This window comes from Pongo pygmaeus, chromosome Y (genome assembly GCF_028885625.2).
Source record: "Pongo pygmaeus isolate AG05252 chromosome Y, NHGRI_mPonPyg2-v2.0_pri, whole genome shotgun sequence".
NCBI classification, from domain to species: domain Eukaryota; kingdom Metazoa; phylum Chordata; class Mammalia; order Primates; family Hominidae; genus Pongo; species Pongo pygmaeus.
This window is the reverse complement of record NC_072397.2, coordinates 26299596-26324551: the sequence shown is the minus strand read 5'-3', so window position 1 is coordinate 26324551 and position 24956 is coordinate 26299596. Positions and strand designations below refer to the sequence as shown.

Sequence of the window (24956 nt, the reverse complement as noted above, 5' to 3'; positions counted from 1 at the left end):
TGCGCACATGTACCCTAAAACCTAAAGTATAATAATAATAAATAAATGAATAAATAAATTTTTTAAAAAAACATCCTGTTCTACATTCATAAACAACTTTTCACTTTACTGAGTATACTGAAGATAAACCTTAAAAAAAAAAAAAAAAGGCCGCACCAAAAAGAAAATAAGCCTCAATGTGTTAAATCAATTTCTTATAATCCTCTTCGCTAACGCTAGGGTGTTCAAAGCATCTTTTGAAATAACACTTTTCTTCCTGAGTAACACGGAATCAGTCCGACTGATAATTCTAGTTTTCAAAGTGGGCTGATAGATATAAATCATACCATCTTTATTTTCAGATCAAAAAAACACATACATATAACTCATTCATTTTCTAGATTCTGATCAGAACTGTCTTTATTCTTTCCACTGTTGACTCTAAGGTTAATGTAAAATTTTCTGAAGTAGTATTCATAACTAATATATATGTTGGACAAACAATATAGCACAGTGAAACAAAAATTAATTTAGTCAGGAGATCTAGGTTTATGTCCCTTACAGGTAAGTGGTTATAAGCCACCTACTTACTTACCAGCTATGTATCTGTGGGCAAACTGCTTTGAGAATGAAATGAGATAACCTCTGTGAATTCATTTTGTATGTATAAAGTGGTAAAAGTGGTAATGCCAATGTAAGTTAGTGTCCTGTTATTTGAATTTATTTTCAGCCGATTTGTTTTCAAGTTTCTTTTTTGGCTTCACTATTTAGCTGACTTATTTTGAAAAAAATTTTAATTAAGAACTAATTGAAACAACATCAGGAAACTATGACACATCATTAACTTAAAAATCATTGATGAAGTGCTGTTGACTTTAAAAGGTAAGTACAAAAAGCTGCAAAAGACAAAACTATTACACATACACCTGTCTGAAAGAAAACAAAAGACGAAAGAAACTGTGTATCTTTTTGAACAACACAATAATGTTATCGAAGTTAATAAGAAAAGTGGGTTCCTGCTTTGCTAATTAGATGCTAGAAGTTACTGAGTCTAATTAGATGCTAGAAGTTACTGATTCTACGCAGCTTTACTACACACGATATCTAAATTGTCACATCAACTAAAGCCGAGGTTACTGCATTTCTCTATTCTTTTGTGCTTGTACCTGCTATTTTGGGTTTGCAACTCATTCCTAATTCTTTCCTTTAACAGCGTTATTTCATGACAATGATGTGGAAGAAAAATTTACAACACTATTTTTAAAGTTTTTCCTTTCTAAAAATGTCTTCCATTATTGTTTTTTCCAAATGACATTAAGCTGCATTATCTTGAACTACTGGGAACCTGCTTAGATTGCCCTTCCCTATAGACAATTTACCGATTCCTTCTCACTTCATTCAGAAATCCCAAACAGAATAAAACAAAACAAAACAAAAGAAATTCTGAAATTCTTGTAGTTTCTTTCTCTCCTTTTCAACTCCCCCTTGATTTGTGGATGAACTTTGGATATGTTTTTCTTTGATAAGCAAGCTATATTACGGTATTGTCTCTGCACCACAGTGTTTGGATGTATTTTAATTTAGAAATGTAACATCTGGCAGAAACCTGCGTCAGATCATGACAGGTTATGGAAATGCACTGATTCTCAACTGGGCAAGATTTTTGAGCCCCAGGGGCATTCAGCGACGTTTAGAGATTGGCTGTCACAACTGAGATGTATTCCTGGAATCTGATGGGCTGAAGGCCAGGCATACTACTGCACATCCTACAATGCAAAGACAGCCTCCTACAATAAGGAATTATTTGGTGCCAAATTTGCAAAGGGTCTGGTTAAGAAACCTTGTGACAGTGACACAAGAATTGAAGAGGAAAATTCTTGTTTGGGAAGAACCTCATTTCCATTGCTCACGAAAGTGAATCTTTTCATGACCTCAGTTTCAGTTTCCTTGCTTGAAAACGAAATGGCCGGAAAAGGCCTCGGGTGTCTCTTCTGATTCTCATACTCTATACACAAATAGTAAAATGGATACTTAGTTTGGTAAAGAGGAAAAAAGGCATTTGATTTTATAAGAAGTTTGACTTTAGCTTGGATCTTACAAACTGGCTGCCTGCTTAACTGGAATCGTACATATAAAATTCACTGAATCTCTTTAACAGCGTGGTAACATTTTAAATTAAGCAAGTCACCATCACGTCCTAGTCCTCAGCGAGCAGGTGGCGCTCAAAGCTAACAAAGTAAGCCACGTACTTCATTTTTTGCAATGTACCTCATTTTTACCATGGCTTGACTAGCAGGGACTGTTCAATTCCGACTCTGTGTGTATTTATACATAATTATGTAAGGTATATATATCTATATAAATATTATATATCTATACAAATATTATGTATATATAAATATTATATATATAAATATATCTATAATTATATATATCATATAAATGTTATATATATAAATATTATATAAATGTTATATATATTTTATATAAATGTTATATATATAAATATTTTCTACATCTATTTTTATATATATTTATTTATATATAAATATTTTATATGTATATATATATGTATATATATAAATCCACAATCAATAGATAGCCTTTGGTTATTTCTAAACTATGGCCAAAAATATAAAGGAATGCTTAGGATAAGCTAAAGTTTGATTTTAAAGAAAGTACCATCGTAACTGTCAATAGCATCCCGCAAACCAACTGCATTAAAGAAGTAATTTTCTTAATCATACCTTCAGTGAGTTGGTGAATTTTGAAGTGAGAAATGTTGGAATAGTAAACGGGTGAGCTTCAAAACCATCATATACACAACTCTCACTGCGATTTCTAGCAAGCGTATTCCTTGTTATATGCAGACAATCAAGTGACAAAGACAGCTAAAAGCTGGAGAAAATTATCATTAAACTCCAGCGATGTCAGCTCCTTTGCCAGTATTATCTAATGCAATTACTAAGTGAACATGTAAGCAAATTGATATTTACATAAACTGGCCAGGAAAAAGGCTAGAATTTGTAGTCATCAAAGTTACATTCACAGCAACAGGAAGAGGAGCAAATAAAGACAATGCTAAAATTAAGAAAATATGACGGGAAAATCAGAAGTTAATGCAGCAGCAGATTCTTGGGGAGTGCTGCGTGGGAAGGATGAAATTCAAGCAATACGCAATCCTTGCAAAACTATGCAAGAAAAAGCAAAAATATATACGAGACCTGAAAAATGAGTCGTGGCCAGTGGTTACAAAAGAATGCTACGTGCAATCTCTATAGGAATAAATTTATATTATATATATTATTTTTCTATAGGAATAAATATTTACATAAACTGATCAGGAAAAAGCCTATCATCTGTAGTCAGCAAAGTTACATTCACAGCAATAGGAAGAGGAGCAAATAAAGAGAGTGATAAAATTAAGAAAATATGACGTGAAAATCGGAATGAAAACCTTAAGTAAATCCAAGAGCAGATTCTCGGGGAGTGGTGCGTGGGGAGGATGAAATTCGAGCAACAAACAATCCTGGCAAAACAAAGCAAGAAAACACAAGAAAGCAAAAGTATATATGAGACCTGAAAAATGGGTTGTGGCCACGGATAATAAAAGAGTGCTATGCAGAAACTCTGTTTTCAAAGAGGAAGAAAGTATTTCTCAACGCATTTTACAAAGCTAAAAGCGTATAAGTAACAAAGCCTCATCCAGATGATCCATCCCTGCCCTCAACACAAATGGGAAATTCCAGCCGTATATAAAGAGTCTAAGTTTATATTGGGAATGCAAGAATACTCCATTTGCAGGATACATTACTTTAATTCACCACTGAAAATCAATTGATAAAATACAGCACTCATTTTTAAATTTTTTAAAACCCCAAGTCAAATTTCAGAGAAAGAGGAATCTTCTTTTCGATCAATCTCATTCTACCCTATCATCAAGCTTACAAGTGAACTAGTTGAGTCAACTCAATTGAAATTAGGGATAAGGTAAGGGCACCAGGTCACCTCCTTATCACTCCCATATGTTTTTTCCACTATGTATAACTAATAGTGAATACTATTAGTATTAGAATAGTGAATACTAACAAAAAGCTTTTTATGAATCAGTAAGAAAAATAAAATTAAGAAGGTAATTTAAAAAGCTAAACATCAATGACCAACTTCAACGATGATTTTAAAAAGTGCCCATCAACATAATGTAGTATTTTCCGGCTATTAGGCTGACAATTTAAAAAATACTAATAACTTTCACTGGAATGGGTGTGGAAAAGACAGCATTCTACACACCATCAGTGAGAAAACACTAATACGTGATTTACCAAGAGTACTTTGGAAAAGGGGTATCATAATTTGATAAGCGGGGATACTCACCAGTATACTAAAAAGGAGAATTAGTTATAAAATTGTTATAAAAGGGGCAAAGTGCTTTCACCTAGCAATTCCACTGATAGCAATTCATCTCAAGAAATTAATAGTACAAGCGTGCCAAGATATTTACACAAAGATATTCATAGCATCTTTTTTTTTTTTTTTGAGACTGAGTCTCTCTTTGCAGCCTAGGCTGGAGTGCAGTGGCACAATCCCACCTCACAGCAATCTGCATCCCAGGATCAAGTGATTCTGCTGCCTCAGCCTCCAGAGTAGCTGGGATTACAAGTGTGCGCCACCACGCCTGGCTAATTTTTTTGTACTTTTAGTAGAGACAGGAAACAAAAATCATTCAAATATTCCTTCACATTTTCAAAAACACATAAGATACACAATATTGAAGAACAGATGCTGGCTCCTTTAATTTGTTCTTCTAATAAAAGAAACAGAACGGAAAAAAGAATTACTTTAGGTTTCTAATCCCTGACGTTTTTGATGTTACCTCTGTATGTAAAACCTCAACTTTTTCCCAATTTTCTGGGGTTGGTATTGTGGAAATCTCAAGGATATTAGTTCTTGGAATTGATTACCATAGATATGATTATGGGTCATATATACAGTCACGGCTATGAAAAGAGACCCAGAGGACGACTAATGTGAAGCAGCCAGCTAAAATACAAATATAATTCAAATTCTGTGCTCTAAAAGGTGGGTAGTAATTTTATTTCACTCTGTCTGTCTAAAAAATTGATAAAAGTCAGTCTGGATGTTTCAGCTATTTGACAGCAAGATGAAAATAAACATGCTACAATATAGAAAGGGACACCACATCTCAAAAACCTGTTCTACAGTAAAGTTTTTGCTAAGTACATTCCTGTCAAAATGTAACGCAATTACTTCTAAATAATACAGAGGCCTTCATTCTAGACTAATTCTAAGTGTTGTCGTAAATTTTAGGTACATTTCACTACTTTAAAATGGCAAACTATTCAAGCAATTTGTACAAAAAAAGGGCTCAATAGTATCTGAAAGTAAATCATTTTACTCCCTCTTAAATTACCTGATAATTATACACAGGCAAATGATATCCAGTGATGACGTGAACTGCTGAATTTGGGTAAGTAGGATGTGCCTAAAAATAAAGTTTACAGTAAGAATGAACGAATATGATAAAACATTTTGTTAATTAGAAATACTATTCCCAATATAAAAAACTATGAAATAGTTTTAAAACATTATTTTTCTACATACAGCGTTGCAGAATTCTAAATGAGTGACTGATTTTATGAAGAAAGAAAGAGTCTGTCAAGTGCTGCCCTTTGGGTGGGGAGGGGGAACAGACAAATGACAAAAGAAGTGACTATTTCGCCAGACAGGTTTACCTTATTTATACTGTGTACTTATGCCCACCCAGAAGTTATTTTTTACGCTGGTGATAAGGCTCTATTAAGACAGACTTCAATGTAAGTTAAATTAATGCATTTGCTGTTTCTTTGTTAAAATACTTCTAAAGGGTTTCGTATCTGACAATATTATAGGGAATTATGAAGTTCTCCTACAAACGTTATGGCTTTTTCTGTACTTCATTTCAAAAAACTAAGGGCAGTATATAATCCGCAACTGGAAAAGAGACAGTATACTGTCTTCTACGTTTCAATAAATACTTACTGACTGAAAACACATATGCAGCATGACACATGAATACACCCAGATTACAGAATGGCTCACAGTAAATGTGAGAAACAGGGCTTTTTTTCTAGCCATCGCTCAGAGGACGAAAAAGAGGCAGAGGTATACCCTACCTGTTTCAAGTACATGGAAAATGTCAACAAACGAGAGACACTGAAGAACTATTTCACCACTATTTTCTTACTTTATTTTCCATCAAAGAAAATGTCTTTTAAACTAAGACATGAATAAAACAAACTAAAAAGAAAATAAACGTTACTTATCACCAGTAAGTGACAGAGTATGTCAAATCCTACTTTACATATCAGGGTAACCAGGATCAGAGAAATTACATGCCAGACACTCACGGGATTTATAAATATAGTAAAACACATTAGAAATCTACCCATTCCAGAACCAGAATATATCCAGAAGTCAGCAATCTCCATGAGGAGGCATCTGGATATCACTGCAAGTAAAGAATAGCTGGATGAACTGCTAACCTTAGAGAAGAATAAACTAGGCAGACACATGAGGACAGCTGCTTTCAAATATTTTCGGAACTAGTTATATGGGGGGAAAGCAGTTCGGCTGTTTTAGAGGTAATACTCTTTTTTCTTCCTATTCTTATTTAAGAGTAATTAATAGCAAAACATTCTGTTTCTCTTTAACAGATTTTTCTTACGGAGGGTAAAGCCAGAGGCAGATTCCAGGCAGATACATGCTCATTCTAAAGCCACATTAATACTACCTTTCATAGATTGTATAGTCTATCAAAAAGTAACTGAATTCTTATCCTTATGTGGACCAGCCACTGCTTAAGCATGCAAAAACCTGGGAGAGAAAAAGGCACTGTTGCTCCCATAGGAGTTTATAATTGGTTTAAAAGAAAGTAACAAAACGTGCCACTTTAATACAAAGAATGATTAAAAAAATTTACAGGCATATATGACATAGAAAAAAATCAAGGAAGAACAGGGAGTATACGTTTGGCGCATTCACTTCACCTGATGTACAGCATAACTCCTTTGCTCCCCAAAAGGCCACTGTGGTGGCATCTTGGGGAAAAAAAAAAAAAAAAAAAGAAAGCAAAAAAAAAGGAAACCAAAATTATTCAAATATTCCTGTACATTTTCAAAAACACATGAGATACACAATATTGAAGTACTTCTCATGCTGGCTCCTTGGATAATAGAACAAAAGAAACAGAATACAAAAAAGAAGTACTTTAGGTTTCTAATCCCTGAAGTTTCTTGTGGTTACTTCTACATACAAAACCTCACCTTTTCCCCAATTTTCTGGAAATGGCATTGTGGAACTCTCAAAGATATTAATTCTTTGAATTTGTTACCACACATATGATTATGGGTCACAGATATAGTCGTATCGTTGAAACGACACCCAGAGAACTACTAACATGAAGCAGCAAGCTAAAATAAAAATACAACTGGAATTCTGTGCTCTAAGAATTGGGTAAAGCTTTTATTTCACTCTGTATCTCTATAAAATTCAGCAAAGTCAGTCTGTATGTTTCAGCTCTTAGCAAACAGAACAAAATACATGCTGAAACAAAGACGGAAACACAAATCTCAGAAATTGTTCTACAGAAAAGTTATCGCTAGGTACCCTCAACAGCAAACATAACAAAATACATGCTGAAACAAAGACGGAAACACAAATCTCAGAAATTGTTCTACAGAAAAGTTATTGCTAAGTACCCTCCTGTCACAATACTCTTTCATCACTTCTAAACGATACAGAGGGCTTCATTACGCTAATTCTAAGTGTTTTCTTAAATTTTAGGTACATTTCACTAGTTTAAAATGACAAACTATTCAGGCAATTTGTATAAACAAGTGGGAGGCCTCAATAGTAGCTGAAAGTAAATCGTTTTACTCCCTCTTCAATTACCTGATAATTATATACAAGCAACTGATATCCAGTGATGACCTGACCTGCTGAATTTGGGTAAGCAGGATAAGCCTGAAAATAAAGTTTACAGAAAGAATGGATTAATAGGGTAAAACATTTTTTTTTTAATTAGAAAGAATTATCATTCCCAATATAACAAAAATACGAAAAACTTTGAAATAGTAATTACTTTTCTATACACAGCAATGTAGAATTCTAAAAGAATGACTGACTTCATGAAGAAACAAACATTCTCTGTCAAGCGATACCCTTTGGGTGGGGAGGAGGAAGAGACAAATGACAAAAGAAGTGACTATTGCACCAGCCAAAGTTTACTTTATTTATACTGCGTACTTATGCCCACCCAGAAGTTATTTCTTACACTAGTGATAAGGCTCTATTAAGACAGATTTCAACCTAAGTTAAGTTAATACATTTGCTACTTCTTTGGCAAAATACTTCCAGACTGTTTTGTATTTGACAATACTATAGGGTAATACTGTAGTTCTTCGACAGATGTTACGGCTTTCTCTGTACTTCATTTCCTAAAAGTAAGGGCAGTATATACACCACAAATGGAAAAGAGACAGTATAATGTCCTCGACGTTTCAATAAATACTTACTAATTAAAAACACACAGGTAGCAGCATTCATGAATACACCCACATTCAGTAATGGCTCACCGTAAATGCTAGAAACAAGTAGGGCTTTTCTTCTAGCCACTGCTCCGAGAAGGAAAAAGAAGAAGACGTGTACCCTACACGTTTCAAGTACACGGAAAATATCAACAAATGAGAGACACTGAAGAACTATTTCACTACTATTTTGTTACTTTATTTTCCGTCAAAGAAAAGGTCTTTTAAACACACACAGAAATGAAAGGAACGCAGAACAAAATAAACCTTATTTATCACCACTAAGTGACAGAGGATGTCAAATCCCACTTTAAATATCAAAGCAACCAGCATCAGAGAAATGACATGCCAGAAACTCATGGGATTTATAAATAGAGTAAAAGAGATCAGAAATCTACCCATCCCAGAACCAGAATATATCCAGAAGTCAGCAATTTATATGACGAGGCATCTGGAAAGCATTGCAAGCAAAGAATAGCTGGGTTAACTTCTAACCTTAGAGAACAATAAATTAGGCAGACACATAAGGAGAGCGGCTTCCAAATACTTTAGGAACTAGTTATATGGGGTGAAAAAGGAAGAGATAGGAAGAGATTTGTTCATGTGTCTAAAGAGGTCATTTCTGAGAGAAAGCCTTGCCAATATATACTTGGCAAGATTTTTAGCTCAAATAACCAACACTAAGAATAAGAAATTTCTAACAGAAGTAACAAATTTCCCATTACTCACACTGTTCAAACAGGGATTCCATTGCCACTTACTATGGAAAGTGTAGATACAATTCCACAGACGCAAGGATGACTACAATAAACAAGAGAACAGGAACATAAGCAGTTCTTACCTGAACGTACTGAGTTACAGGATTCAGCGTGATTAGGGGCTGCAGGCGAGTTTCAGTGTTTGGATTCCTCCAGACGTTCTGAAACTGTGGTGGAGGAGGAGGATTAAATACCAAAGGACATGGCTGCACATGACGAGCACCTTTTTGAAAAGCAAGAAGAAAAAAGCCTACTTTTAGTTATTTGAAAAGCTACACGGGTCAAAAAAGAACAATTTCTTTTCCTACTCACAGAACTTTTGTTTCCTGATTGCAGGGCCCAGCTTCAGCTTTTTACCCTGGAGATGTATCTGTGACTGAAAAGAGAACAGTAACAAAACTAGAATCCATTTTCAAGTCTTAGCTTCCAAGACTTGGGTAAACACCTAAAGTCTTCTAAAGTGCCTATCATCATAGATGATCAGTGACAACTACGCACCAAATTAAAATTTGTCATCATGAAGCTACCTTACTTACCCTTGCCACTCTAATCAGTGTCAACAGGCATCAAGTGAAAGTTGATCAAAAACTTTTCATCACCCTGACTCCAACCCTTCCTGTCTGTAGTTCGTGAACCTAGGTGTCCAGTCAAAAATAAACAGCATCTATCAAGTTATGGGAGGTTACTCTGAGTTTGGATTTTGAACAGCAAGTCTAACTTGCTCCAAATTTTACACAAGTCTGAGTATATCACTAACACTCAACGTCGTATCAATAAGATAAATAAGAGATTCTTCTATTAGACTACTTACTTCTACTATCTTCTGGACATCCACGTCATCAACAAATGAAACAAATCCATAGCTATAAAGGCAGATAAATGAAGCATAAAATCACCATCATACAGTACATGGTTCAGAACTTCTACTATTCTATATACAGAAGTGATCATGACCAAAGTTGAATAATATACCATGATGAGTATTTGCTAACATGCACATGACAGATCCTCTACAAATACTACTTTTTCTTAAGCAGAACTATGTCAAAATGTGCTAGATTAGGGCAGTGTGAAAACTTCATTGATTAACAAAGAGTTCACATCTGTGAACCTGAATTTAACTTACTATCTAAGACAAGGTGGTTAAAATTTAAGATGCGGTGCAGCGTATGAAGAAAACAATTATGTGAGAAAACTGATTAACTCATCTGTATGAAATAAAAATTGCAGACATTTCAAAGCAAACATTAGAAAAATGATTAAATAAAAGAACTGGTAATAACCTTTTATCCCCTACGTGAAAGAAATTAACACCGCAACAATTTCATTTATACAAGGGTCAGAATATCAGTTTTGAAGTCTTGTCTCATACCTATAGAACAGGGGACTAGAGTTCAGATATTTTTGATAAAATTACTCACCCTTTGGACACACCACTTCGATTCGTGATCATCTTCACTTCTTTCACTGAACCGTATCTACCAAAGCAGCTTCTGATCTCAGCTTCATCCGTCTATGGAACAGAATTGAACGTCAGAGTAAAAATTCAGCATTCAAAAATTTCAACTTTACTACAATTTTACTACCATGAGGGGGAAATTTCTTCCCCATTTATCCCCAAAATGACCAGTAGCTCTTTGTCAAAGATATTTTTAGTACCTATGGGTCAAACCTAAAAGCAATTCTAAACCTCCATGAAGTACAAAAACACATTAAGTTTGTAACAGGGCCCAAATCCCATTGTTCATAATGTATTTTAAGGTAACAATGAGGTATGAATACAATACCCTATCATCAATTCCACCAACAAAAACACTGTTTGGCATGATTTTGCCTTCTGGTAAGACCCAGCCTTGGCTAGCCGCAGCTGATGAAGACTGGGTGCTGGCCTCTCTGCAGATGGTTGAGTTGGGAGTCTCAGGATTTGCAGCAGACTGTAATTTGGAAAGTAGACATCATAATTACATATGCAGGCAAAACCCATACACAATGTGAAATATCATTTTTGTATTTTAAGTATATTTTATATAAATTACTTTCATTGTAAATTAGTCACCAGTGCAGCTCAGTGCAGGCTCAGGATTTAAACTAATCAGAGGACATCAGCATGGAATTTTAACCAAAGGATATAGTACTTTCTTAAACCTACTGCCGCTCATCACCGAGTCTTGTATAATGCTATGGAAGAATACTCAGTTAGTATTTGTGAAAATACTCTGTGAAGTAGTTAAAAAAGACACCCTAAACTAGAAAGTTTAGATTTGTAAAAGTTAAAGTTATTAAAATCATCTTGTTCTATATTCATGAACAACTTTTCACTTTACTGAGTAGACTAAAGATAAACCTTACAAAAACAAAACAAACAAACAAACAAAAAAAGCCGCACCAGAAAGAAAATAAGCCTCAATGTTTTAAACCAATTTCTTATAATCCTCTTCCCTAACGCTAGGGTGTTCAAAGCGTCTTTTGAAATAACATTTTTCTTCCTGAGTAACACGAAATCAGTCCATCTGATAATTCTAATTTTCACAGTGGGCTGATAGATATAAATCATGCCATCTTTATTTTCAGATAAAAAAACACATACATATAACTCATTCATTTTCTAGATTCTGATCAGAACTGTCTTTATTCTTTCCACTGTTGACTCTAAGGTTAAGGTAAAATTTTCTGAAGTAGTATTCGTAAGTAATATATATGTTGGACAAACAATATAGCACAGTGAAACAAAAATTAATTTAGTCAGGAGATCTAGGTTTATGTCCCTTACAGGTAAGTGGTTATAAGCCACCTATTTGCCAACTGCGTATCTGTGGGCAAACTGCTTTGAGAATGAAATGAGATAACATCTGCGAATTCATTTTGTACGTATAAAGTGGTAAAAGTGGTAATGCCAATGTAAGTTAGTGTCCTGTTATTTGAATTTCTTTTCAGCCGATTTGTTTTCAAGTTTCTTTTTTGGCTTCACTATTTAGCTGACTTATTTTGAAAAAAATTTTAATTAAGAACTAATTGAAACATCAGGAAACTATGACACATCATTAACTTAAAAATCACTGATGAAGTGCTGTTGACTTTAAAAGGTAAGTACAAAAAGCTGCGAAAGACAAAACTATCACACATACACCTGTCTGAAAGAAAACAAAAGACGAAAGAAACTGTACATCTTTTTGAACACCACAGTAATGTTACAGAAGTTAATAAGAAAGGTGGGTTCCTGCTTCGCTAATTAGATGCTAGAAGTTACTGAGTCTACACAGCTTTACTACACATGAAATCTAAATTGTCACATCAACTAAAGCCGAGGTTACTGCATTTCTCTATTCTTTCGTGCTTGTACCTGCTATTTTGGGTTTGCAACTCATTCCTAATTCTTTCCTTTAACAGCGTTATTTCATGACAATGATGTGGAAGAAAAATTTACAACACTATTTTTAAAGTTTTTCCTTTCTAAAAATGTCTTCCATTATTGTTTTTTCCAAATGACATTAAGCTGCATTATCTTGAACTACTGGGAACCTGCTTAGATTGCCCTTCCCTGTAGACAATTTACCGATTCCTTCTCACTTCATTCAGAAATCCCAAACAGAATAAAACAAAACAAAACAAAAGAAATTGTGAAACTCTTGTAGTTTCTTTCTCTCCTTTTCAACTCCCCCTTGATTTGTGGATGAACTTTGGATATGTTTTTCTTTGATAAGCAAGCTATATTACGGTATTGTCTCTGCACCACAGTGTTTGGATGTATTTTGATTTAGAAATGTAACATCTGGCAGAAACCTGCGTCAGATCATGACAGGTTATGGAAATGCACTGATTCTCAACTGGGCAAGATTTTTGAGCCCCAGGGGCATTCAGCGACGTTTAGAGATTGGCTGTCACAACTGAGATGTATTCCTGGAATCTGATGGGCTGAAGGCCAGGCATACTACTGCACATCCTACAATGCAAAGACAGCCTCCTACAATAAAGAATTATTTGGTGCCAAATTTGCAAAGGGTCTGGTTAAGAAACCTTGTGACAGTGACACAAGAATTGAAGAGGAAAATTCTTGTTTGGGAAGAACCTGATTTCCATTGCTCACGAAAGTGAATCTTTTCATGACCTCAGTTTCAGTTTCCTTGCTTGAAAACGAAATGGCCGGAAAAGGCCTCGGGTGTCTCTTCTGATTCTCATACTCTATACATAATTAGTAAAATGGATACTCAGTTTGGGAAAGAGGAAAAAAGGCATTTGACTTTATAAGAAGTTTGACTTTAGCTTGGATCTTACAAACTGGCTGCCTGCTTAACTGGAATCGTACATATAAAATTCACTGAATCTCTTTAACAGCGTGGCAACATTTTAAATTAAGCAAGTCACCATCACGTCCTAGTCCTCAGCGAGCAGGTGGCGCTCAAAGCTAACAAAGTAAGCCATGTACTTCATTTTTGGCAATGTACCTCATTTTTACCATGGCTTGACTAGCAGGGATTGTTCAATTCCGACTCTGTGTGTATTTATACATAATTATATAATGTACATATATATATATATAAAAAAAACACAATCAATAGATAGCCTTTGCTTATTTCTAAACTATGGTCAAAAATATAAAGGAATGCTTAGGATAAGCTAAAGTTTAATTTTAAAGAAAGTACCATCATAACCGTCAATAGCATCCTGCCAACAAACTGCTTTAAAGAAGTAATTTTCTTAATCATACCTTCAAGTGAGTTGGTGAATTTTGAAATGAGAATTGTTGGAATAGTAAACAGGGGTAAGCTTCAAGACCATCATATACACAACTCTCATTGCAAATTTCTAGCAAGCACATTTCTTGTTATATGCGGACGGACAATCAAGTGACAAAGACAGCTAAAAGCTGGAAAAAATTATCATTAAACTCCTGCGACGTCAGCTCCTTTGCCAGTATTATCTAATGCAATTACTATGTGAACATGTAAGCAAACTGATATTTACATAAACCGGCCAGGAAAAAGCCCATCATTTGCAGTCATCAAAGTTACATTCACAACAATAGGAAGAGGAACAAATAAAGAGAATGCTAAAATTAAGAAAATACGACGTGAAAATCAGAAGTTAATCCAAGAGCAGATTCTCAGGGAGTGCTGGGTGGGAAGGATGAAATTCAAGCAATAAACAATCCTTGCAAAACTAAGCAAGAAAAAGCAAAAATATATATTGAGACCTGAAAAATGGGTTGTGGCCCGTGGTCATTAAAGAATGTTATGCACAAACTCTATAGGGATAAATTTTGAAATCAACGACATGGTCAACTTGTACAGAAATTTTAATTTTTCCCAAACAATCTTGAAAAAGAACACCCAATGGTATTTGGCTTAGTTTCCCTGGGAGTTTTTTCAACTTGTGAAGAAACAGGCAACTTGGGTGTATGTGGTGTTTCAGAGAGAGGTGCACACAGATACCAGAAACCTGAAGTAAAGATAGAAGACACAGAAGAAGAGATTAAGAAATTTAAACTCTTTTCTTCAATTTTCAAAGAGGAAAAAAGTACTTCTCAATGCATTTTACAAAGGTCAACAGCATATAAGCAACAAAGCCTCATCAAGATGGTCCAACCCTCTCCTCAACACAAATGCAAAACTCCAGTAGTAAAGAATACAGTTTATATTGGCAATGCAAGAATACTCCATTCGCAGGATACGCTACTTTAATTCATCATTGAAAAAGTATTTAATAAAATACAGCATTCATTTTTCAATTTTTTAAAAACCTAAGTAAAATAGAAATAGAGGATTCTTATTTTCTATCAATCTAATTCTACCCTATCGTTAAGCTTACAGTGAAATACTACAGCCATCTCCGCTGAAAATAGGAATAAGGTAAGGGCACCACGGCTCCTCATCGTTACTACTATATGTATTTTCCCACTATGTATGACAACTGCGAATATTAATACAGAGTTTTTATGAGTCAATAAGGGAAATAAAATTAAAAAGGAAATTTAAAAAGCTAATGATCAATGATCAACTTCATTGATGATTTAAAAAAGTGCACATCAACATAGTGTAATATTATCCAGCTATTAGGTTGACAATGTAAAAAATCCTAATACCGTTCATTAGAAAGGGTGTGGAACAGAGATCACTCTACCCACCATCAGTGGGAAAATACTGACACATGCTTTACCAAGAGTACCTTGGAAAAGGTGTATCATAATTTGATAGGGGGATACTCACCACTATACTAATGAGGAGCATAATTTAAAATTGTTATGAAATGGCAAAGCACTTCCACCCAGCAATGCCACTTACAGCAATTCATCTCAAGGAATTAATAGTACAAGTGTGCCAAGATTAATTTACACAACGACATTCACAGCATTTTTTTTTTCTTTTTTTTTTTTGAGACTGAGTCTCCCTTTCTTGCCTAGGCTGGAATGCAGTGGCACCATCTCAGCTCACTGCAACCTGCTTCCCAGGTTCAAATGATTCTCCTGCCTCAGCCTCCCGAGTAGCTGGGATTACAAGTGCACGCCACCATGCCTGGCTAATTTTTCGTATTTTTAGTACAGATGGGGTTTCACCATGTTAATCAGGCTGTTCTCGAAATCCTGACCTCCAGTGATCTGCCCACCTCAGTCTCCCAAAGTGTTGGGAATACAGGCGTGAGCCACGGCGCCCAGCCCATGATAGTTTCAATACTGAAAAAGTATTCATCATAAGGGAATTCAGTAAAACAACAGCATAATTTTTAACATGATATACTGAAAGTTATCTTCAGAATAATACCCACATTAACTGAAAGCTGCAAGTTGTAAAATAGTATTAAGCAGTACTATGTGACTTTTGTAAAAGTTGGCCTATCTATATGCAATCGCAATACACGCACAAAAATAAGCTGGAAGGGCATTCATGCATCAAAATTTAACTGTGGTTTTATGTGTTGGTATTAAGATGGACTGCTATTTTCTTACTGTGACTGTTTTCAAATGAGTAAATATACTACTTTTATAATCAGGAAAAAAACCTAATGAAACTGTAAGCATTTCTTCCCTTTACCTCTAAAAATGAAAAGTATTATTGTAAATAATTGTAACTTATAAATCAAGGTGACTTTTTATTAGCATGGATAACATGTTGCACACTTATGACACATAATAGTTGCTTATATATATTTAATGTTTATACATGGTAATATAAACCGTGTGTAAAACTCCTTTTATCTCTAAAAATGAAAAGACAGAATTATCAATGCAGACACACACACACAGAGCATGTAACACGTGTGTTTGACTCAGTGTTTGGTCAGCGTATTCAGAGCCACATCTGTGACGGCGCTCAACGAACGCTGGGCATTTACCAAACTCGCAGGAATGCACACCCAACATTATCTACCAATTGGACATTTTGTCAAAGATTCCTGGTTTATCTAGAAGGGAAAAATTGTGCCTGGAGTTTAAAAATTCTAAAATTCTCAACGGTAACTACTGAAGCCAACCTCTTGCCACAAAGATAGCGTCGAGTGAGCTTTTGTGCCTGTCGCCGCCGCAGGAGGGAGCCGCCATCAGCAAGTCCCCAGCAGCCGCTAGCCGCGAAAGGACCAGAGGCACTTCCCACCCAGCCCCCTCAGCTAGTGGGCCATGCCTTCAGGCCCCCACAAACCCCACCAACCCACCCCACCCAGTACAAGCACACTCAGGCCCCCACAAACCCCACCAACCCACCCCACCCAGTACAAGCACCAGGAGGGAACCACTTCCTGAAGAAGTTCCGGCCCTCCCAATTGAAGGGAGCCAAGTCCCTCAGCAGGCCCGCGGCCATCTTGCAGAGCCACCGGGAGAGCATCAGAAACGAAGTTGGCGGGGTGGGGGCGCATGGGAGTGGGGGAGGGGGAAAGGGCGCCTAGGAGTGGAGGTGGGGACGCGTGGGGGTGGGGAACCCACACCCCAAATCGCTACCAGGAGAGAACCTGGGGCAGGAAATGGGTTCTGCACGAAGGCTGTGGCCCTTGCAAGCGAACTGTGAGGCAGCGCGTCCTGGGGACCCACGCCATGCTCGCTGTCCCGCCACTTCTGTGCCTGCCTCTCTCTGTGTGTGGGCCGCACTGCTGCCAGGCCGCCTCGCCCCACCCTGCGGGTCACGGCTCCTAATGCGTCCAGGCGGGTGGCCCCGAAACAGGAAAACCGAGGATAAGGCGCAGCCTGGTTTCACCCACCGGTGAAAACCCCACAGGCCTCGCCCCTCAGGTCTTTCCTTCAACTCACCATGATGGCGGCAGGCAGCAGCTCCCCACAGGCTCAAGGAGGAACAGAGGCTGTGTTTCACCCACCACTTCTGGGTCCGCTGGTGAAGTCCGCTGGAACCCGCTGTGGGGCTTCGAGTGGTCAAAGGAGCCAAAGGCGAAGGTGTAAGGAAAACCAAGGGCGGGTGAACCCTCGGAGGTAGAACCGCCAGGCTGAGGCGCGCAGGCCGACTGAGGCGTGGACCGGGGGTCTCTGGGAGGTGGCTCCTGTGCCGGGTATCGGGGCGCGTGGTATCGGCCTCAGCCAATGGGTGGCAGCGCTCACGCCCCCTGGAGGGTGGAGGCCTGCGGGGGATGACGGCGTCCCCCACGCTGTGGGTGGGTAGAGGACGCAGGGTACGCAGTGCGTGTGTGCTGGTCCCAGGCAGGCACCGCCCTCACGTAGACCGACAGGCACACGCATCGCCTCCAAAACACCCTTGAAATAAGTATGCATACTGAAATATATGGTGTAGTTTTAAAAAACGAGAATGTGTCTGGGCTGTAGTTTCAAAATGGCTTCTGGAATGCACAGGTTTAGCACAATCACTGTTAGCGTCACACCCACCCCAAAATCTTTTAAAGTACCTACAGAAATAAATAGTAGCAAGTCTGTGGAAAAGGGAGGGAGACATCAACAGGCCAGAAACTTGGACTCCTTTCTGTCAAGTTTGAGATACAAGGGATTGGATGGGAGGAAATGCCAGTTTTGACATTCAGGGTGTTCGTTCTTTCAAGAAGTAGTTACTGAGTGCTTGTGATTACCAGCTACTGCAGATGCAGGAGTGAACAGAATAAAATAGTGTCTCTTTGCTCAGGGATTTTACATTTTGATGGGAGAATTCACCTTCTAGGACTTACAGGAAGACGCTAGGCCTGCCTAGAGACTTATAGAACATTCTCAAGATCAGAGCAAGGGCCTAGAGCGGGAGCAAGCTGTGGGGCAGGTGGTGGAGCCAATCACATAACTTTGGGGACCACTCCAGCACCCTGTTATACACACAGGGCTAAGTGGCTATGACCTTTATCCTCAAACTTCACTTCTGTACTGACGGAAAGAATTGAAACGTGACGTTTTGAACTGGCAAAATGCTGGACTTCTATAACGTGGGAAGTGTCTCACTACTGACATCTAGTAATGCGGGATAAAAAAAAATAATAACGTTTTGTTTCCAATAGGCAGATAAACCCATAAAAAAAAGGAGGGAAATTCCAAGTACCAAAAATAAACTGAAAACTAGAGCAATGAATTGTTCAACTGATTCTTCTCCTGCCCTGGATATGGGGGCTGGGTTGTAGGGCAGCCGGTCATACTGGTTTGCCCAGGACTTACTGGTTTTAGCACTGAGAAATTCCTGCGTCCCTAAGGAAACCAGAAGGATTGGTCGTCCTAGGTGTGGGCAAAATGTTACTCTCTCTAAGTTGAGTTCTGGATGTTTAGGGGCAGGAGGTTAAGGGCTCAAGGTGGGAGCTGGAGCTGAGTACTCTGCGAAAAGCCGTTGTCCCTAAAATCCTTAGGAAAAGGATAGAGTGGGGAAAATGTAAATCATCACATGAACGAGCAGATGAGGAAGCTTGCCCCATCTCTGGATGAAGAAAATACGTATTTAACTCTCATTAAATTTTGAAACCCTAGACCTGCATTTCATCAAAGTTTGGGGTTTAAATCTATAACGTGTTATTGGAATCTGCAAGCCAAGAAATGGGTCCTCCTACACCATCACCCTCTCTCCTGCCTAAAGAGGTCCTAGACATGGGGCATCTAGAATGCCTGGCAGAAGCAAACATAAAGCCGACTTGGATGAATCCTTCTACAACCTAGGCTGAAAGAAAGTGATCCTATAAGGACACGCTCACAGTAAAAATTTGTAGAACACTACTTACCTTGAATAAGAATGGCATACAAACAAGAAAGTTAAAACTTACAGAAGAAGCTTCTCAGTAGCAATAGAAACTAGAAGATAACAGTAATATGCTCACGTGTGTACGCGTTTTTTTGGTGTGTTTTTTTTGTTTTCTTTTTCTCACGTTGTTTTTTTCCTCAACTTATTTGGAGTAATGCAGTCTATATTTTTAAGTGACTGTTGTACTATTTTAAAATGTAAACTTAAAATATAAAGCTAATACATAGCTTTACTCTCCTCTTGAATAATACAAAGGCTTTCAGGATGTTTTAGCTCTAGACACCCTCCCCTCTCTCAGTTTATATGTTATTCACTATTTTAGCTCTATCCTGGTTTCGTCATATAAATTAGACATCGTTTTTTAGACCCATCCACATATGTAATAACATTTTGCTTACCATTCCTTTGTATATGTCAGATCTGCCTTCTGAATCATTTTCCTTATGCCTGTAGCAAATTCCTTATAATTTCCTTGTGTGACAGTGTGATGTGGTAAACCCTTGGGTTTTTTCTACCTAAAATATTTTGATTTTTCCCTGTTGTTTCATAATTCTACTGAATACATGATTCTAGGTCTAAAAGTATTTTCCCTCTCAGAATATTGAGCATATTACTCTGTTATCTTCTAGTTTCTATTGCAGCTGAGAAATCTGCTGCCAGTCTTTTTGCTGTGTAAGATCAGTTTTTCTTTGGTGTTCTGAACTTTCACAATGATGTAAGTAGGTGTGGAGTTTTAAAAAATTTCTCCTGCTTAGGAGTTTTAACGTTTTCTGGATTTGTGTGTTAGTTCTTAACAGTTCTGAACAGTTTCACCCATTTTCTTGTTAAAGGTTAGCTGGTCAAGGGATCAAACATTATTTCTATTTTATATTTCATAAGTGATTCTTAGAATTTACTTTTCTTTAGATCATGAATTTTTCAAAGGCTGGTGCTGTTTTCTTGAAATCTTATGAAATCTCTTAAAAAATTTTTAGGATCAAAACTGATTGTATCCATTTCAATGTGTTAAGTAAGATTAGTGGCATAATTTGTATCAGCTCAGAAATAAATCTCTATATTTCTTTCTTATACGTTGGGGGAGAAGATGTATACATGCTGGTGTCTTTGAACACCTCTGCCAGTTCTTCTGTGCTCCTAAAGCACAGTTGGGAAACACTGGATTGGCAGAACTCTATAGAGCTTTAGGTATGCAAAGTTAGGCCCAAGGGACTAAAGAGTAGAGTTTCAAATTATTCTGCCTAATAAATGAGAATAATCAAATTACAAGGGGAGAAACCAAGCAAGGGGGTGGGGGGAGAAGTGGAAGTCCTGGAAGCTGGAGAAAAGAAGTAACCTTGCAGGTGGGCTTATTTGCTCACACCTGTAATTCTCACACTTTGGGAGGCTGAGCCTGATGGATTGCCTAAGTTCAGGAGTTTGAGACCAGTCTGGGGAACATGGGAAAACCCTGTCTCTACCAAAAATACCCAAAATTAGCTGGGTGTGGCAGTGTGCACCTGTGGTCCCTGCTCCTCAGGAGGCTGAGGTGGGAGGATCATTTGAGTCTGGGAGGTGGCGGTTGCAGTGAGCCAAGATTGCCCCCACTGCATTCCAGCCTGGGTGACACAGTGAGACTCCTTCTCAGAAAAATGAAATTAAAATAACCTTGCAAAGAGACAAGAAGTTGGATCCTGCAGTGAAAGCTATCTGAGTATATTAGAAACTTAAAAAATTTGTGTGTCCATGCCTCACCCCAGACCAATTAAATCAGCTGAGGGCAGGGCTCAGAAGTCAATATTTTTTTTTTAAGGAAATGTTTCTCTTGTTACTCCAATATGGAGCCAAATTTGAAAATTGGTGCTATTGGTGCTATGGAGGCTTGCTACTCAGTGTATGATCCTCAGATCAGCAACTTCACATCACGTGGGTGCTGTAGAATCTCAGGTCCCATGCCAAACCTACCGAATCAGAATCTGCGTTTTAACAAGATCTCCAAATGGCCCATGTGCACACTGACGGTCGAGAAACATTGCCATAGAGAGCGCTTGTAATAAACAAGTTGCACCCCTCTGGATTTGAGAATGCTTCACCTTATGAATAAATAGTCTTATTTTCTCAGCCTGTCTTGCAGCTACATCTTGGGCAGGTAACCTACAAACATCAGTGAGATGCACCCATCCCAAATTTTTAACAGGGGACTATTGATGCTGTAAAGAAGGGAATGCAGAGAATACTTTCTGGAGTAGAGTATCAACAGCAGCAGCAGCAGCAGCCGTGGTATCGGTTAGAGCGGCAATGGCCACTACTGTCAGTTGTGCAAGCCATGATGTAACTCAGTGCCCAGTGGTGACAGCTGAGGTGTCTTCACTGGACAAGTTCTGCGGCATGGTTTTGTGTGTCATTCCTGGAGACAGCCTGGCTCTTTGGTTCATTTTGAGATTCTGTGAGCTAGTTATCCAATACATTTTAATAAGTTGTTTTCCTGTTTAAACCAGCCAAAACTTCTGTGACTATTGCTTGCAACAAGGCATCTTGACTACATTAGGTGATGAGTGAGGTTAGCCAAACTGCTTTTAAAAAGAAGGTTAACAGCTTTGAGATTTATGTGATTATGTAGCATACTGTCCTGCCATTGTGTCCAACCTTTACCAAGCTTCCAGTACACACACAAATGCCTTATGTCAGTGGTATTTTGTGAGGAGTGTCGAGGACACTGTCCATTGCAACATGGGTCAGGGACGGCATGCTGATTCACGGCAAGATGATACGTAGATGAAATAATTCGGCAGAAACAGTAGCTTACAGCCAAAAGTGACCTGGAAAAGCAAAAATCGTAAGCTCAGTATGCCCAGCAAGATAGAAAGAACTATGTGCTATTCCCATTGCATGTTAGCAAATGTTTAAACCAATTCCATTTAAATCTCAGGGTATGGTGCCTCATCTTCTATTGGGCCTGTATTCATGGGGTCCAGCATGGCAACACACATCTCACGTACACTTGTGCATACTTACAGATATGTCTATTAACTGAGCAACATTGGCTTAAGTCCTGCTTATTCACCTTTAACCCTACTGCCTGCAATAATAGTTTATTCAGTCAAAACTTAAATCTCCTAAGCAGATTGTCTGAATTTTGGGATTGGTCTGAAGCAAACTTACATAATCTTCGTGATGGCCTCTTGATACTAAATATTAAATATTTAACTGAAAAATTATTGATTTGTTAAAAGTAATAATATTGACACAAGGCACTGATACTGATATGGTACATACTATGTACCAGGCATTATTGTAATCATTTTACTTCTAGTTCATCTAATCCTCATAACAATACTAGGTGCTATTATTATCTCAAATTTTACGGAGAAGGACGTAGAGGTACACAGAGGTTGGATAACTTGCCTGAGATCATAGTTGGTAGGCATCAGAGCTGTGATTTAAACCCAGTCAGACTTTAAAATCTGAGTTCTCAACCATTATGCTATATTAGCAAACTGCATGGAGGAAGAAAGCGGTAATATAGTGGGACAAATTTATGTATTAAATCTCTTGTTCCCGTGAGAGTAGCTAAACAAAGAAGCAGAACCACAAATCTAAGCCCTAAACAACACTATGGTGTGAATGTTTGCCCCCACTCAACCCTTCACCTGTACATACGTTGAAACTCTAGTCCCTGAGGTGATGGTATTAGGAAGTGGAGCCTTTGGGAGATGAATTAGGTCATAAGGGCAGAGCTTTCGTGAATGAGTGATGGTATTAGGAAGTGAAGCCTTTGGGAGATGAATTAGGTCATGAGGGCAGAGCTTTGGTGAATGGGATTGATGCCCTTATAAAAGAGGACTCAGGGAGCTTAGTTACTCCTTCTACCATGAAAGAATACAGCAAGAAGTTGGCAGTCTGCACCCCAGAAAAGTGTCCTCACCAGAACCTCACCATGCTGACACCCTGGTCTTGGACTTGCCAGTCTCCGAAACTGTGAGATACAAATTTCTGTTGTTTATTAGCCACCCAGGTTCAGATATTTTTATTGTAACAGCCTGAATAGATTAAGAAAGGTAGTACTGGGAGAGGGGTGCTGCTATAATAAATGCCTAAAACTATGGAATCAGTTTTGGAAATGGGTAAAGGGTAGAGGCTGGAAGAGTTTTGACACGTATCCTGGAAAAATCCTACACTGCTGTGAACAGACCAGGCCATAAAGGGCGATTCTGATGAGGGCTCAGAAGGAGAAAAGGAGAGCTGTAGAGAAAGCTTGACTCTTCTTAGCGAGTACCTAAGTAGTTGTGAACAGACTTCGTAGAAATACAGACAGTAAAGACCATTCTGACATGAGGAACATGTTATTGGAAACTAGAGGAAAGACAATCCTTGTTACAAAGTAGCAACAAACTTGGATAAATCATGTTCACGTACTATTGTTTTGTGGAGTATTGCTTTTATTATAGCAGCCTGAACAGATAATACATCTATCTACACTAATGAATTGCTCCAAAACAATTGGCCCTTGAGGAGACTATCTGCTTAACAAAAGTGAAATTTCCACATTTCCTTCTGAATTTTGCCTGTTAACAAATCTTTCAGTACTTTTTTCAAATGTTGGAATCAATCTTATCTCTACAGGACTGACTCCCTACTCACACACATACTTCTCCCAGTTGCTTTGAAACTGCTTTTTCTGCATCAGGAGGCATCACCACTGAGCAAACTCTTGAAGATCACAAGTTGAACACTTGTGGAGGAAGCGGAGAGAAAAAGCTGGTATAACTCACTCTTCTTCCTTTCCTCGTCCCTAATCATGCTAACCTTCATTTCCATAGTTTTATTCTTTCTATGTTAATCTTTTGTTTCTTATCCATTTTTGACAATACGAGTAATAGACAATATATGTCCCTTTCTTTAAAATACTAAAAACATTAAGGTAGGCTTAAGTTACCTTTTGACCACCAGCTCTACATCCCAGATCCATTCCCAGAGATTGGTAGTTTGGTGTAAATCCTTTCAGATATTTTTCTATATGTTTCCTTTTATACACTTATACACAACATTTGATATTTGAACGTACAGAACGTATTTACTAACATAAAATATGTGGTATTTTTATTATACTTGTAATAGAGAAATTATATTCATATAATAAGTAATATGTATATATATACACACAGTGTAGAAAATATATGCTTACACTATATATTTATACTTAAACGGTATATAGAGGGAATATATATTATTTTGGGGTATATGTTCTCGAACAAAAGTGCTATTAAAATGTATGTAACTTGATTTTTTTTCCTCCAGGAACATGACTCAGAAATATCTACATTAATAGGTAGATTTTTTTTCTTTTTTAGAAGTGGGGTCTTGCTATGTTGCCCAGGCTGGCCTGGAACTCCTGGGTTCAAGTGATCCTCCCACCTCAGCCTATGAGTAGCTGGGACTAGGGGGGCACACCATCACACCCAGTTACTCAGAAATTTGTAATGTCAGCATATATATCTACTTAATTC

General features: G+C 37.7%; 1 protein-coding gene across 1 annotated transcript in view; it reads right to left on the bottom strand.

Annotated features, from left to right (window-relative positions):
- Nucleotides 1–17747, bottom strand: part of LOC129025963 (deleted in azoospermia protein 4-like) — a 53073-nt gene extending 35326 nt beyond the window's left edge. Inside the window, exons 1-8 of the mRNA XM_054473500.2 lie at nt 17553–17747; nt 11110–11256; nt 10744–10835; nt 10134–10185; nt 9635–9698; nt 9406–9545; nt 7930–8001; nt 5411–5482 (exon numbers count right to left, since the gene is read on the bottom strand). Of these exons, the coding sequence (XP_054329475.1) occupies nt 5411–5482; nt 7930–8001; nt 9406–9545; nt 9635–9698; nt 10134–10185; nt 10744–10835; nt 11110–11256; nt 17553–17555 (642 nt within the window). The 5' untranslated portion in view covers nt 17556–17747. The remainder of the gene's footprint in view (nt 1–5410; nt 5483–7929; nt 8002–9405; nt 9546–9634; nt 9699–10133; nt 10186–10743; nt 10836–11109; nt 11257–17552) is intronic.
- Between the last annotated feature and the right edge of the window lie 7209 nt (nt 17748–24956).